The sequence below is a fragment of the Piliocolobus tephrosceles genome, chromosome 1 (genome assembly GCF_002776525.5).
Source record: "Piliocolobus tephrosceles isolate RC106 chromosome 1, ASM277652v3, whole genome shotgun sequence".
Taxonomy (NCBI): Eukaryota; Metazoa; Chordata; class Mammalia; order Primates; family Cercopithecidae; genus Piliocolobus; species Piliocolobus tephrosceles.
In genome coordinates, this window is record NC_045434.1 from 136731635 (window position 1) to 136748250 (window position 16616).

At 37.9% G+C, this 16616-nt stretch overlaps 1 protein-coding gene and 1 long non-coding RNA gene across 5 annotated transcripts in view; one reads left to right on the forward strand and one right to left on the reverse strand.

Moving 5' to 3' along the window:
• DDAH1 (dimethylarginine dimethylaminohydrolase 1) overlaps positions 1-16616 on the forward strand; it is a 256618-nt gene that overhangs the window by 162121 nt on the left and 77881 nt on the right. The window contains exon 1 of one of the 4 annotated variants that reach the window (XM_023208418.3): positions 7470-7595. The exons of the other annotated variants lie outside the window; for them this stretch is intronic. Within the exon in view, the coding sequence (XP_023064186.1) occupies positions 7593-7595 (3 nt within the window). The 5' untranslated portion in view covers positions 7470-7592. Of the gene's footprint in view, positions 1-7469; positions 7596-16616 lie in introns of those variants that run through there. 4 annotated transcript variants of the gene reach the window in all.
• The window catches only part of LOC111540241, a 125452-nt gene continuing 120484 nt past the window's right edge, over positions 11649-16616 (reverse strand). The window contains exon 5 of the long non-coding RNA XR_002730918.2: positions 11649-13120. This is a non-coding gene — a long non-coding RNA (uncharacterized LOC111540241). The remainder of the gene's footprint in view (positions 13121-16616) is intronic.

Here is a 16616-nt window from a genome sequence, read left to right on the forward strand (position 1 = left end):
GTTCATTTGTGTCACTTAACAAATAGTGTTAGAGCGTCTAGCGTGATGTAGTAGACTGCAACTCAAGAAATTCCTGTAGTCACATGGAGTTGAATTATAGAGACTGTTTATAGTAAACAAGAGACTATCGCAGGCCTTAAAACAAAAACCTTTCACATGTTTTAAGTTAATTTAAAAAAAAAGAATATTCTTTTCTCTGCCATTGGCACTATGCCTGGAATTTGGTACATGTAGGAATTTTAAAAATCAGTCCAGTGCCTCTCTTAAATTCCACAAGTACATTCTGTATCAGTGGGATAATTTAGACGGAAGTTCTAATGATATCAGTGGAGAAAATTCCTGCAGGCCTGGGTAGACTGGAGGTTCTGCTTTTATTCCTTTCTGTACCCTTTTCCAGCTATTGATTGGCCTCCACAGTGCTGAAGCTGAGGTGTCAGCTGACCTTTCTCTGGTTTCTCAAAATTCCTCCCTTTCAGAGCAGAAGCTAGCATGACCAGAATACTTCTGAGGAATCTGCAGCAGCAGCAGTCCCCATGGGGAGCCACAGAATGATAGTGAAACACAGCGTTTACCTTCAAATGGCTCAGCAGTTGCCATCATGGCAGCTATCAGGAACTGCAGATGTCTTTTTCACAGTCTTTATATTTAGGACCCAATAGAAACAATTGTCTGTTGTCCTGGCATCTGTATCTAGACAGATGTATACAGTACAGCCATTTTGCTAAGACCTGGGGAATCTAGACATGAAAGACAGTCCCTGCCCCCACATAAGCTCATGCAGTTTGATGTAGAAGACAGAAGGACAGCACAGCATGGGAGTGAACACAGCATCAGTCCCCTCATCAGGGTCAAAATTTACTTTGTCAAGCAAGTGAGCATCCTGCTTAAGGCAGGCCTGTTACCTTTCTAATTGTTTCTCTAAGTATGTGAATTCCTCTGTTTGACCTACTTGACCTTAACATTTGTCATTTGTTTTTAAAACATTACTCTAAGCCACTTACTGCAATTGTTCCAAATGTTTAATTTATTAATTCCAGGCAATTCATAACAATTTATTGCTATTTATTAACTCCTGCCTCTCTGTCAGCTGTTATTGGTCTGTTTCATGGATGACAGTAGTTAAATGTTTTCATATGCACTACAGTGTTTTTTGTGATGCTGTGATAACTTGTGGGCTAGACTAGGATGGCTGGTCTGGATCCCTGCCAAGACACTCAGTCAGTGGACCTGTGAAGAATATGCTTGGGTAGAGTTGGGTCTCAAGACATCATCTCAGCACCATGGATGAACAATGCTATCTACAACAGCCTACGGCCTCTTTGATGGTTGACTCTACCTTTTTATATTGTCTCCCTCCCTCCTTCCCACACCTGTCATCAGAATGCCTGCTTCTTATAGGTTCATATTCCCCAAGGTCATTCCACCAGAAGCAAGGGGATATTTCTCATTGTCTTATATACTTTGGCATTCTAGCAGGGAAGCAAAGACTTAATTATTTATGAGACAAACAAGTAAAATTAAGAATCAAAATATTCTTAGGACTAGGTCAAGCCAACTACTACAAAGTCATCTTTAAACATTTATTTAAATTATGTGTTTTAAACTCAATTATACTCAGTACCTGAACCCCAGCATATTCAATGTTAATCTCATTTCCTTCTTTTTTTTTTTTTTTTTTTGAGGCAGAGCTTCACTCTTATTGCAGTCTGGAGTGTAATGGTGCCATCTCGGCTCACCACAACCTCCACCTCCCAGGTTCAAACGATTCTTCTGCCTCAGCCTCCCAAATAGCTGGGATTACAGGTATATGCCACCATGCCCAGCTAATTTTGTATTTTTAGTAGAGATAGGGTTTCTCCATGTTGGTCAGGCTGGTCTCAAACTCTTGAACTCAGGTGATCCGCCTGCCTCGGCCTCCCAAAGTGCTGGGATTACAGGCCGGAGCCACTGCGCTCAGCTAATCTATAATTTCATAATCTCTGTTGGTATATACATAAGGAGAATTGTTACAATTACAATTGGCTTTGGATCTTCCCAATTAACTTGCAGTCCAACAACTCAAGTAGGGCTAAGGACTAGTATAGCAATGAGTTATGACTGATAACTTAAGATTGGACAAAAACTTTAGCATATGTGCTTTACAGTTGATTTTTAACTAATATGTACAATTTCTTATAAATAAAGTTGAAAACATATATGCATTACAAATAATGCTGAAACAGCATGAAATGCTATTATAGAGGTGAATGCAACCTGCTCTGGGAGCACAGAAGAAGTAAATCCCTGCTGTGGAAGTCAGGTAGCCCTTCACCAAAGAGGCAATGTTGAAGCTGGTCTAGTGCAACAAGCAGGAGATCCAGGTGGAAAAAGGTAAAGGACATTTTAGGCAGTATGTGGAAAAGCTTAGAAATGTGACATAGAATCTCCACAGACCAGTAGAAAGTTTGATGTGACTAGAACTTAAAGTAACAGCAGAAAAATTGGGAAGTTAGACTGTGCATGTCAGGTTGAGATGATTACGCTCTGTCCTGTATTGTCGTTTAAGGGAAAATAACAAACGTATTTCATCTGGGCAGTGACATGATCAGATCTTTCTCTTTGGGAATATCTCTGCTGTTCAAAACACTGGACTCAAGAAAACCACTTAGGGGTTCCTGCAATAGTTCACACCAGAAATATGGAAAGTCTAAACCAGGGATGTCCAATCTTTTGGCTTCCCTGGGCAACAGTGGAAGAAGAAAAATTGTCTTGGGCCACACATATAATGCACCAACACTAACAATAGCTGGTGAGCTAAAAAAAAAAAAAATCATCAAACAAATCTCATAATGTTTTAAGAAAGTTTATGAATTTGTGTTGGACTGCATTCAAAGCCATCCTGGGCGACATGTGGCATGCGGGTTGTGGGTTGGACAAGTTTGATCTAGACTATCAGTGGGAATGGAGAGGAGGGTGAAGTTGGAAGGTCTTTAAGAGTTAGACTGTTACCCCCATGAGGGCAGGAACCATGTGTGTTCTATTCAACTTTGACCCATAAAGCTCTCTACTCCTCTGCTCCAAGTGACAAGGCCCCTTTCTGGCAAGATCCCTATCGTGTTCATCTTACTACTTGGATTTTGCTGTCCAATGTAACAAGCCCATTCTTTGCCTCTGGTGCTATTGGATACATATAATTGTCAAGAGTGAAGTAAGTTAAAAAAAATAGACTAAATTTCTTCACCCATTTGTACTTTTCCATATGCTGTTTTGTTCCATATGACCATTTAGGTTATGCTGGAAGAATAGCTATATTTTTAGTGGATGGATATAACTTGCCCCATTTCAGAAAGTAAGCTAACACTGTGGCATACTTTTTAGCAGTTTTAAAAATGAAATGGATTCAAATGTACTGGTATGAAAAGATTTCCAAGAAGTACTTTTTTTGTAAAGTAAGTTATGGAACAATATGCGATAATATATTAAACAGGGAAAACATGTAAATCAAAATGATATATTGTATGTATTCATTTAATCATGGAAATGCCCCAGAAAACAATATGAAAAGGTGTACTTCAAATTAATAAACATGGTTACCTCTGGGGTGGAGCAGGGAATTGTTCAGTTAATCCTGAATATTTTGCCACAAAAAGATTTAAAAAAAATAAAAGAAGAAGAAGAAGAGGGAGGAGAAAAAGATAAGGGGAAAGATGAGGAAGAAGAATTAAATCAGACAAAAGTACAGCTCTTTCAAGGCAGAACATTCCTTGCTCTAGGCTTACATTGGTGAAGGGCAAAATAAATTAGGAAGTATATCTTTGTTTACCACTGGGAAACAAAGATTTGGTTTCATGGATTATTTTTATTATAGCTGCTGAAGTGAGTGATAAAGTACTGCAATGTATCTAATACTCAATTTTGAAATAGAATATCCATTTGTAAACGCAGGCCTGCCCTTGATTTGAATACCTATGAATGCAAGCCAACAATTTAAAATTCCACATGCATGGTCTTCCAGTTCTAAAGCAGGAGAAATAATACTTACCCCTAAAAAGGATGTTGAGGAGACAAATGACAGATGTAACCAAAAGATCCGAGCTCTTTTGAATTTTATGTAAACATAAGATAGGATGTCCTGGTATAATCTTTACATATATGCATAAACTTAGAGACACAGGGTATCTGTTACATAATGTTTACCAATTTTAAATGCACAAATTATTGTTTAGGGTAATGTTTCATAACCCTTGGGTCAATATTACCAAAAATCAACAATCAGTTCTTTCAGTTTTGGATTTCAAAAAGCCTCCTTTCAGATTTAAAATTAATAGGAAACCATTATTTTTAGGGCTTAAAAACACGGTGGTGTCCCCTTAGAAACCTCCAGTTAGTAGCAGCCATTGTCTAATTAGGTGAAAATAATAATCTATCAATTGTTATAAAAGCAAGATACTATAATTCAAGTGTGTTTCCAGATGCCAGTGAATTGCTGGAAAGCTGCAAGTTTAACTTTCCGCTCTGATAGAGTTTTAAAAGAGGTCAGGGTACATTTTACCATAGTGTCTAGCAATGTGAGTTTATTCAGACCTTTTGGCAGACATTCCTGCACACTCAAGCTAAATCAATGAATCATCCATTGTTGGCCAGCTCCGCTCTCAGTTGCTAAGAGGTTTTTCAAGCATACTAAGGCTTTATTCTACATAGTCTGTAAAAAGGGCAAACTGTATTAAATTTTTAAATATCTCATCTTTCCTAAATTAGTAATTAAAATTTTACCCAGAATTTTAATACTGGGGCGATGGGAAAGTCTATGAGCAGCTGGAGGACTTTCTACTTGGGAAAATACGTGAGAAAACTTCCTGCTCATAACTCTTCAGAAATATGTGTGTGGAGGAAATGGAAACATTTAAAAAGCGGACACATGAAAAACAAAAACTCAAGGAGGAAGGTCTAAACTCTCTTAAAGAAATATAATGTGTTTTTGTTCTTATATATTTCCAATGAAAGACGTTTTCTTTAAATTTTGTTAAATGTACTCTAATTTTCCTTGTTTCTCTTTGAGTCATAAAGACCCTTGTAATTTAGCGTTGTATTTTAAAGCTTTAATACAATAGTTTTTAAAAATATATAAATTCAAAACTACCATGAAATAAAGGAATGTAATTTTTTCAGCTTGCTCTTTATGAATGTTTATAGTATATTCTTTTCTCTATATGTAATAACAGTGCATCATATACTCAAAAACTGAAGGAGTAGGTTTTTACATGTTCTCACCACAAATAAATGATTAGTATATAAGGTAAGCCATATGCTTGATTCAACCATTTCACAATGTATACATATTTCAAAGCATAATGCTGTATGCCAAAGACATACACAATTTTTGTTAACTAAAAAATTAATTTTTTAAAAAAGTATACTGTGTTCTATATGTATCCTTCTTGAATATTTCAAGTTTTAAAACATAATAGTTGTTTTATTTATTTTCTGTTTGGACTTAGTGATGATTTCACATTATAGAGAATCTCATAATTTATCATAGAGATTACTATTTCATTTTGCTGAGAGGACGGGGATAATTTGGACTACAAATTTAAAAAGAGAAAAAAATCAAGTATAATGTATCTTAAAAATATATTTTTAAGTTTATTGGATCCAGATGTAGTGATGAGGAAAGCTTCTCTTCCGTATTTCTTAGTTTCTCAAGATAAAATTCTATTTTATAAATCTCTATGAGGACTGTCTCAAATATTCTAAAAGAAGCTTTTCAGATACAACGTGGCTTTTGGAATTGGACAGGCCTGGTTGCTCCATGTTCTAGATAGTGTTGCCTTGAACAAATTACTCCTCATCTTTGGGCTCCAACTTCCACATTTATAAAGTAAACATAATAATGCACACCACCACGGGTGGTTATGGAATTCAAATGAGGAAACATGGTAGGTAGTCCTGGCACGTAGTGGGTCCTGGATAAATTTCAGTTCTTAGCTTCTTTAAAACTGTTGGAGGCTAATATCCACGTGCTCTTAAATACAGCCAAACCTCTTTATTTTAAGTTGGCAACATAAGTGTTTGGTTTTACTTCTAATTTCAAGAGATGTATTTGAGTGAGTGACTGAGAGCATTCATTACATGAGGGCAGCTTAGAATAAGAGGACAGGGGATAGTCTTGCACCTTGGCCTTCTTTCTTGCAGAGAAACAAAACATTTGTGATTCTTGGGTTCTTGTCTCCCCTCTCTCTCTGAGGTGCTCTCTTTTTCATAGAGGACTCCACCTTCTCTCAAGACTTGTTTTCCCACATGCTATCTCCAGTTTACTATTCACTGCTATAAAGCAGGGCTTTTTTTTTTTTTTTTTTTTTTTTTTTTTTAGGGTGTTTTTTAGATCCAGCCAAGGACGAAGCCTTTCCCAGCCAAATGCGGAGCAGGGAATGGACCATGCCTTGGTATGCCCCTGCTCCTGTTGATCCAGAACATGACTTTTTAAGACTTTAAGCTTACAGAAAAAATAAGGTGTGACCTCCATTTACATGCTTAAGCTTCCTGACACCTGTGTTTATTTAAAGGAACCATCTCCATGTCTGTACTCACAACCTGATGATGCACGCCCTCTATAGAACCAAGTATAGTGTTTTTACAGAAAGTTTTTTAATAGCAAGGAAAAACAAGATATTTTCCTCAGGTGCTTGACTATTTCCCTCTGTAATCTTAGATATAGTTTAAATCCTATTTCTTTTAGGTAATATTTGTTATATTAGATGTTAGAGGCTAATATCAGCTAATAAATAGACCCGTGTGGCCTATTTGTTGAATTAAACTGAAGAGAATTGCTAGCATGTCTGCTCTTAGGATACAGTAGTATGAAGTGGCAGCTACATAAAACTGATTACTCTGGTGGCCCCTGCCTAAAGAGAGAAGGCCTCGTACAACTCAACAGTGATATCAGCAAAATAACATGTCTATCCTTGTCAAGAGAGAAAACAGGGTTGAAAATGATAGAATGAAGATGTAATACTCAAGCTTTCTAGGGCAGATTGTGGAGTATGGCAAAAATGAAGCAAAACAAAACCCAAAGGAAAGAAGTTTAGATTTAATGCCTAAAGAAGTGGCGTTTCCTCAAAGAAAGTCCACATGAACTGACTTAAGTTGCAGTGATGGGGGTCAGTGAAACAGTACATAGAGCAACTCCTGTGGCTTTCTGTTAGACCTTCACCTTGCAACTGTAATTTTTATATAACTTGAGAGAGAGAGAGAGAGAGAAAGAGAATTTCCCTCACTTTCTGAATCATGGCTCAGAAGTGTGTTATAAAACACCAAGAACGGAAAAGCTATTACGTGGAATATAAAGAAATACTTGAGTCTACAATATCATTGAACTCTTGGATTCAGTTTCAGCAGACATGCTCTGTATTCCCACAAGAGTCTGGAAAATGAACTCCTATTTTTTTTTCTGTCTGGAGCTGCAGTTAGTGTTATTATTTGCTCCATGGCTCAATCCGGGTCAGACTGTTCCTCAGTAACACAGGTGGATGTTAAAACAGGGAATCTGTTGAAAAGATTGCGGAGGAACTGCTTCCCAAAAGCAGTTCTGGATGGCAATTTGATGGCAGTCAGCTATGGTAAGGACAAATGAAGCTTAGCAGTACCTTCTAGAATGTGGTCTTTCAGGCTTTGTCAGCTGCAATCCTACAGGCAGAAGCTTCATGTATGTGAACTGGTCAATGTGAACTGGTGGCATCCTCTTAAGTGGATTCTAGAAATGGAGGTCATTAAATGCTCAATACTTGGTAATTGTGATGTTGATCTGCATTTTTCTGTTTAGCTTTATTTGTGAAATATGATATATAGTTCTTAAAGAAAAATTCCATAAGCCTTTTTTTTTCTTTCGTATGGGCTTAAAAATACTTTAGAAACTTGTTAAAAACTAGTTATAGAAATATTCATGATCCTACTAAAAGTGGCAGGAGAAATATAGTTATGGTTTAAGATATAGAAATTGTTTTGTGCTAATGTTTTATTGTCAGCAATTACATTGTTAAAATGTAACAGGTAAATTTTCCCAAGAGTATAACATGTATCCATTTGTAAGTAAGCACACAGGGAAAACTATTTTAAATGTTCTACCCATTGGATTATTTTTTCTAGTAAACAACTTGACATAAAATAGACTAAAACATCCATTTATTTTAACAACTATGTTAAATTACAGATTATGGTCCAAAATAAAATTTGAACTGATTTAATACATAATTCAGTTTTGGGGGGAAATAGGTATTTCTCCAGCTGAGAATAGACTATATATTTTTTCTTTTATGAATAACTTATTTTCCCTTTAATAAGTTTAGGACTTGCCTAAACCACAGCCAGCCTTAAGAATTCTTTATTCAGAAATATTCAACATTATATTGACTAAGGAGCAACTTGGGGGTTGACAAATAGATCAGTATTTCAGTTTCTGACTTTAGACTATTTTTAAAATAAAGTGCTGAGAGTTCCAATTGAAAAATTGCAAATGCTCCAGGACACTGTGCCTGGAAATAAGATTCCTGAAGAGTAGAGCCTGGGGATGTTTAGGCAACTGTTACAGAAACAGGCCTTCAAGTACATTTTAAGTACAATGTGTCTCGCACGTTTTGAATGATTCTTTTCAGATTTTTTTTTTTTGGATATAACTATTCTGTTTTACTTTACATGCATGTATATACACACACATATATGTATATGTGTATATGTGTACGTGCATGTGTGTGTGTGTCTGTGTATATATGTGTATATATATATATGGTAAATCTAGGAGTTTACATATCCAAGGGAAAATTTTCCTCAAACTTGAGATTGTTACTCACCAGATGGAACATTAGCAGGCCCTAAGGGACAGTCCCAGTCCACAGCCAACACACACTGATCCTTTCTTATCACTTGGAACAGACACTCCTCCATGGGTACATACCCAGCATTCTTAAGAAAACGGGTATCTGTTGAAGTTAAACTAATATTTTTGGAGCAAAAAATGAGAATTGTCAGAAGATTTTTATTAATTGTGTTTTCTAGAAATGTAGTCTTAGTTCAGCTATGTTTACCAGAAAAATACACGAAGCATTTTTATATCTTAGTATTGATAACTGAAATTATACATTTCTGAAGAAAATATCAAATCTGAGATAAAAACAGCATGGTAAATTTGTACTGAAAATATTTTTGAAAATATTTTGTCTATAAAAATAGTTTGACAAGTAGTCTTGTTTGCTATAGTTGAAAGACTCTGCTTGAAGTAAAGCATTCATGCTTAGACCCTGGCTAGAAGAAAGAAATCAGGGGCAGATTTTTAAAAAGACCATACTTTCAGGTCTGGGCACAGTGGCTCACACCTGTAATCCCAGCACTTTGAGAGGCCAAGGCAGGAGGAACACTTGAGGCTAAGAATTCAAGATAAGCCTGGGCAACATAGTCAGACCCTGTCTCTACCAAAAAAAAACTTAAAATATTACCTAGGGGTGGTGGTTGTGCACCTGTAGTCTTAGCCATTTGAGGGGCTGAGGCAGGAGGATTGCTTGAGCCCGAGAGTTTGAGGCTGTAGTGAGCTGTGATTGCAGCACTGCCTGGGTGACATAGCAAGACCCTGTCTCTAAAAAAATTAATTAAAATAAAAGTAAAATACATCGCCTTCAGAACACATTAAAAAGGAACTAGATGCAAAATAGTTTTGAAAATGTTTTCTTTCAAGTAAGATAGTAAATGTGCTTCTTTTTAAAACAAAATGACGTATAACTGAAAATCTGATTCTACAGTTCAATAATAGGAATTTCAAAAGAGCTCAAAAGCTGCTTCTTGGTCAGATGCAGTGACTCATGCCTGTAATCCCAGCACATTGGGAGGCCGAGGTGGGTGGATCACTTGAGCCCAGGAGTTGGAGACCAGCCTGGACAACATGGTGGATGAAACCCCATCTCTACAAAAAAAATTGTTAAAAATTAGCTGGGCGTGGTAGTGTGTGCCTGTGGTCCCAGCTACTTGGGAGGCTGAGATAGGAGGATCGCTTGGGTCCAGGAGATCAAGGTGACAGTGAACCTTCGTCATGCGACTGTACTCCAGCACGGGCAATAGAGTGAAACCCTCTCTCAAAAAAAAAAAAAAAAAAAACAAGAAAAGAAAAAAGAAAAGCTGCTTCTCTTAAAATTCAAGGTAAAATTATATTTCATCCTCATTACAATTCTTTTTCCTAAAAGTAAATATAAACCATGCTATTCTATTCTGTATGTGCTATTTAGACTATCTTTATCTGATGTAGTTAGTCATTCTCTACTGCTCCCAGGAAGTGAATAAATCCAGGTAAAAAGAAGATACCAATAATGAAAGATTTCACTTTTCATGAATGTTTTCACAGTAGGCGCCCTCTTCATTTTAGAGGTGTAACCTCTTGGAGAAAAGGATCAATTCCTGTAATTTTATTGCTAGACTGTGTCAACACAGTGTATTATGAAAGCTACATTTAAGCAGCACCAAGATCGTCTTTTAATGATGAGAGATGGTGTTAGTCTGCTGTACTCAAAAGTGTTCACTCTTTAGCCCAATGTTCTGGTATTGTATAAAGCTTTAGAAACCCTGGACATTTGCCTATGATGTCTTTGAAGAAGGCAATCACATTGTGGGCATGGATCATATCTCTCTGCTTATATTTTTATGGTTTTCATTTATGTACCATTGTACTGCAGAAGGGATAGAAGGCAGCTTAGGATATATACAATAAAGGTAGAACCAATCAAAAGATGGGTACAGGAATAAGATAAAATGATTACCATTAGGTGGAGCCAGGAACACAATATACGATCTACACACTGTTATAGATGGGTCACAAATTCCACTGAAAGTTTTCTAACCAGCAGCATAAAGAAGTGAACCTGGTAGGTATTTTTAGTCTATGAGGACCTAAAGATACAGGCAGGTCGGTTTCTGAGAAGTGAAAATGTGATTGCTACTAAGCTCAGAGAAAAATTTCTTCCTAGGGATCACATGTGGACGGTGTATAATGATATAAATAGCATCATCTACCACATTTTTACCAGTAGGTACAGTTCAGTTAATTCAATAGTATAGAAAGTAAACTCTCTAATTCAGATGTACATTTTAGAATTTCTGCAAGAGTAGGCCAGGCACGGTGGCTCACATCGTAATCCCAGCACTTTGGGAAGCCCAGGTAGGCAGATCACCTGAGGTCAGGAGGTCGAGACCAGCTTGGCCAACATGGCAAAATCCTTTCTCTACTAAAAATACAAAAAACAACAACATAAAAAAGCGAGGCATGGTGGCACACACCTGTAATCCCAGATACTTGGGAGATACAGGCAGGAGAATAGCTTGAATCCAGGAGGTGGAGGTTGCAGTGAGTCAAGATTACACCACTGTACTCAGCCTGGGCAACACATAGAGACTCTGTCTCAAAAAAAAAAAAAAAAAAAAAAGAAAGAAAAGAAAAGAATTTCTGCAAGAGTAGACTATGTGTCCTTCAGGCAGTCCTCCCTGATTGTTTTTGATAAATTATGCCGGTGATCTCAAGGTTTTTTTGCTCGACAATTGGCTGGGATACAGCAAAACAAGGCCAAGATTCTCCAAAGAAAAAAATATTTGAGTCCACTTGGGCATTTCAAGAACAAAATTACAATAGATTTAGTTTTAAAAAGCACAGCAGGCTTTATTGCAGTTCTAGAATCGGGCAACATTTTATGCCATAAAATACAATAAATTTGCTTGTGAGTTGAACAGAAGGGGTTGGTTTTATAGACAGGGCTAAGGAAAGCAAAAATGAAGAACAAAAAACAGATTGATTATTTCAAAGTTACTTTCCTTGAAAGGCAGGGACAGGGAGGCAGAAAAATAGAAAGATTGGCTAGCATCAGATTACTTTTAAGGATTAAAACAGAGGGAATTATTATCCTACTGATTGAAGATTGATACTGGCCTATTTGGGAAATTGGCTGCTATCTCTCCCGCTTTCTTGGAAGGTCATATAACAACTTAGTTTCAGTTTGGTGATGTGGAACTTCAGCATGGATAACTCCATTTTGATTTTTATTCAAGTCTGTTGGGGCCTAATCCTGGAGCTGTGGGGCCTAGTGCAAGAGCTTAGTCCAAAACAATGGCCTCCTATATTTTTTATTTAACAATTTTCCCCTTTCGGTCACGCTTTCATCTAGGTGAGTGCGTGACCAAAACTAAGGGCATTAATGCTACTCTTATCATCATGTTGGGTTTCTGGTCTCTACAAGTCATTCATAGGTTATGGTGTACTCATCATCATGTATTTCTTTGAGTTTTTGTCATTCCAGCAGAAAAGAGACTCTTCGGTGTTTGATGAATGACTGTGTACAAACTTTTAAAACTTTTTGAGAGGATGTCATGTACCAGAGAAGCTACTATTATGACTATCAGAAGGATAATGCCAGGAGTTTGGAGTATGCTTCTTTATCTAGGATCCCCCTAAAGTAAACCAACTGAAATTAAGTAGATCAAAGAATGAGCCAGGCCAGATACTCATTATATCTATGGGTGGCAAGCAGTATTAGCAATTGCACAGATTTCTACCTGTTCAGTCGGTAGCAATTCTATCACCTAGCATTCCAGGAATGGGTTACACTAAAGCAGAGAGTACTAACTCTGTAAAAGAGATCACTAGTACAATTTGAACAAACAGTTGCATTAGGGATGTTGCTGAAGTTACCCACTAGGTGGACTAAAGGATCTCAGGTTTTTGAAAGATTCAGATTTGACATAACAGATTCAACATGCTGTCAGATTACCCACAAAAACTAAGGACTGTGAAACTTCAACCATAGCCTTATTCTGCCAAGTGAAAGAAGTAGGCATAAGCAAGGAAAAATTAAGAGGGGTAAGAATATTATAAGAAGTCTTCATCTGAGGGTCTTGTTAAAAGCTGTCCATGGCATGCAGTTAGCAAATTCTCATCCTGGTTTGCAGTTTGAATGTCCCTGGTTGTGGCATTAGATATTCTGGTGAACTCTCTGTATGGCAAACACATCACATATGAGACTTGTCCCTTGAAATTTATATCAAGTTGTCCAGTTTAGCACTTTTGCTCTTTGAAGCTAGATACTGGAGGGCACTAAAAGAATTCAGGATCCAGTCCAGTCTAGGGAAAAATAAACAAGGCTACAGTCTACTAAAAGGTGTACTATAGTTTTTCTTTTGCAACATAACTTTTCTCTCTATAGTCACCCCCATTTCTACCAAAGATAATCAGAGTAAGACTAATTTGTTTGCAAAATAAGTTTCGTCTCATTAAACTTCACCTGATTATTTTCTATAAGTACAGCAAAAATAACCACATAGTTCTTTTTAAATTTGCTTTGCTAGAAATTTTGACAAGGAACCTCAGATTCGACTTTTTTTTTTTTTTTTTTTTGAGGGCGGGGGCCCCCCCCGCCCCCCCGGCATTGCAGTGGGCGGATCTCAGCTCACTGCAAGCTCCGCCTCCCGGGTTTACGCCATTCTCCTGCCTCAGCCTCCCGAGTAGCTGGGACTACAGGCACCCACCACCTCGCCCGGCTAATTTTTTTGTATTTTTTAGTAGAGACGGGGTTTCACCGTGTTAGCCAGGATGGTCTCGATCTCCTGACCTTGTGATCCGCCCGTCTCGGCCTCCCAAAGTGCTGGGATTACAGGCTTGAGCCACCGCGCCCGGCCAGATTCGACTTTTTAAAAAACCTCTCATCACTAGGAAGCTAAACCAAGGCCAACATCAGACTTTGTCCATGGTTTTCTAGTATCTTGAGGTTCCTAAGCCTGCCAGGAAGTGACAACTTTTTACTCACTGTAATGCTGTGTGTTAGTCCATTTTACATTCCTTTAAAGGAATATATGACACTGGGTAATTTATGAAAAAAAAGAGGTTTATTTGGCTTACAACTTTGCAGGCTGTATAAGAAGCATGACACCAGCATCTCCTCAACTTCTGGTGAGGTCCTCAGAAAGCTTTTATTTATGGTGGGAGGCTAGGGGAGTCAGTGGAGTCACATAGCGAGAGAGGCCTCCCACCAGGCCCCACCTTCCACACTGGGGATCAGATTTCAGCATGAGATTTAGAAGGGATAAACATCCAAACTGTATCACACTGGGAATCCTTGAAACCAGGCATTCTATTAATTCTCAAAAATATTACACTTCAGTCAAAGCCTTGGTAATTAAACCAGTGTTTCCAGTTGTATCATGTAATACAGAGAGCAAATTCTTTTTGAGCTTATGAACATAATCATATTAAGGAGAAAGATGGAATGTTTCCATCTTTGTTGATGAAAGTGTACTCTACCAAACTGTTGTGAGTTAGAGACAGCTTTAAAAAATCGTTTCTTAAATCTGGAAAATAAAACATTAAGAGAACCAGCAGTGTGTTAAAAAGCTATAAGAACACATAATTTTTCCTCATCAATTTTTCAGTCTAATGTAATTAATCCCTGCTCTGTTTGATCTTAGTTAACAGTTTCACTAATCTATCAGTTTCTTTCTTAGAGTTCTACAAATTCTTACCCAATCCAGTGCTATCTCAAAGTTATCACAAACCTGTACTTGTCAGAATTTTTTCCATTCTTTCCATGAACTTCTTTGAAGATTATGGTTGTTGCAAAAAGCTTTCAGAACAGCATCAGAATAAAGCAATTAACTGAGGACAGTAAGACTTAAAATAGCCATCATTAAAAACTTGATGAGAGTTCATAACTGACAAAGAAATTGTGTTATTTCTGTGGCATACAACATTTTATCATAATAACCAAAATTATGATTGATTTCTAGAAATTTAATGCAATTTTGAAACCCTTTTTTTTTTTTTTTTTTTTTAAGGCCGGGTCTCACACTGTCACCCAGCCTGGAGTACAGTGATGTGATCATGGCACACTGCAGCCTCTGCCTCCTGGGCTCAGACGATCCTCCCACCTCTCAGCCTCCTGAGTAGCTAGGACTACACCTGTGTGCCACCATGCCTGGCTGCTCTTTGTATTCCTTGTAGCAGTAGGGTTTTACCATGCTGCCCAGGTGGTCTTGAACTCCTGGACTCAAGCAGTCTGCCCACTTCAGCCTCCCAAAGTGCAGGAATTGCAGGTGTGAGCTACCACGCCTGGCCTGAATAAATATTTTAATAACATATCTATACAAATATAAGGAAAAGAAGGTTAAACGTTATTTCTTATTGACAATATTTCCCATATAATTTAACATATCAAATAAACTTAATTGGTTTAATATCTCTCTTTTGGACTTCCAGGCGGCTGTGGTTTGGATGTTTGTCTCCCAAATCTCATGTTGAAATTTGATCCCCAATGTTGGAGGTGGGGCTTAATGGGAGGTGTTTGGGTCATGGGGGTGGATCCCTCATGAATGGCTTGGTGTCTTCTTTGCGACAAGTGAGTTAATGGAAACTATTAGTTCCTGTGAGAGTTGGTTGTTTAAAAGAGCCTGTCACCTCCCCACTCCTCTCTTGCTCCCTCTGTGGCCATGTGATCTCTGTACTGTGACTCCCTTTTGCTTTCTGCCGTGAGTGGAAGCTTCCTGTGGCTTTTGCCAGACGCCCAGTCTTCCAGCCAGCAAAATTGTGAGTCAAGTAAACCTCTTTTCTGTTAGGCAGGAATCTAGACCCAGCATGGCGGCGTTACCCGGCGTAGCAGGCCTTTTGTTAAAGACTCCCTTCACCCTTGTACACACCCGCAGACTTACATGCGTCAGAGTTCCGGCTGGGCAACCACACTCCCCCATGACCTGGAGCTCACCTGCATTCCACAAGTTCGTAAACAGCAGTTTCGGTTGACAGTTTCCAAAGACCCCTTCCTCATGACCCTTACTCAACTCCTGCCCTAGTAGTTTCAAGACCCCCCAGGCCCTGTTTGCACAACCAGCTTCCCTACCTCTCAGGCTATAAGAAGCCCCTACCCTCCTCCCTCAGTGCGACTTCCTCAGCCCACACCTTTGGACCGAGGAACCTCGCCCGCGAGTCCTAATAAAGGCTATTCTCACTGCCATTTGCCTTGTGTCTTCGTTCCCAGTTCGGCTCCAGCCTCAGTTTACCTTTACATTTTCTTCATAAATTTTCCAGCTTTAGGTATTCCTTTATATCAGCTCCAAAGGGACTAAGACAAGGGGACTTAGAATTTCATTTTGGAAAGTTTGTCAAAAAGATTCAAACACTTGATCAAAAATAGGATTACAGGTCACTGTGAAAATAATACTCATTTAACCACAGTGATAATTGAAATACTTCAAAAGAAGTTACACAGCTGTAGAAAATCTTAACTCTTATAATAAAGAGAAGACTCAGTTTTCCTAAGTAATTAATGACCTAAGAAAGAAAACATGAAGCACAAAAATTATTTTGACAAAATACAGAATCTTTCTTTTCTAGGCCACATATCTAAAAAGTCTCACAATTTTTAAATAAGATCAGTACTTCAAGAAAACCTTGTTTTAAAAATAAAACTTAATTTTTAGAAAAACCTAAACATAATTCTTTCTTAATTTTAGCCAACTTGATCACACTCAAAATTCCTTTCATTAGATTCATCTTCCATAAATCTAAACTTTGCGAAGACCTCCTGCAGCTTGCTCAAACCTTCAGTTTTGTCCCATGCATTCTACTTTTT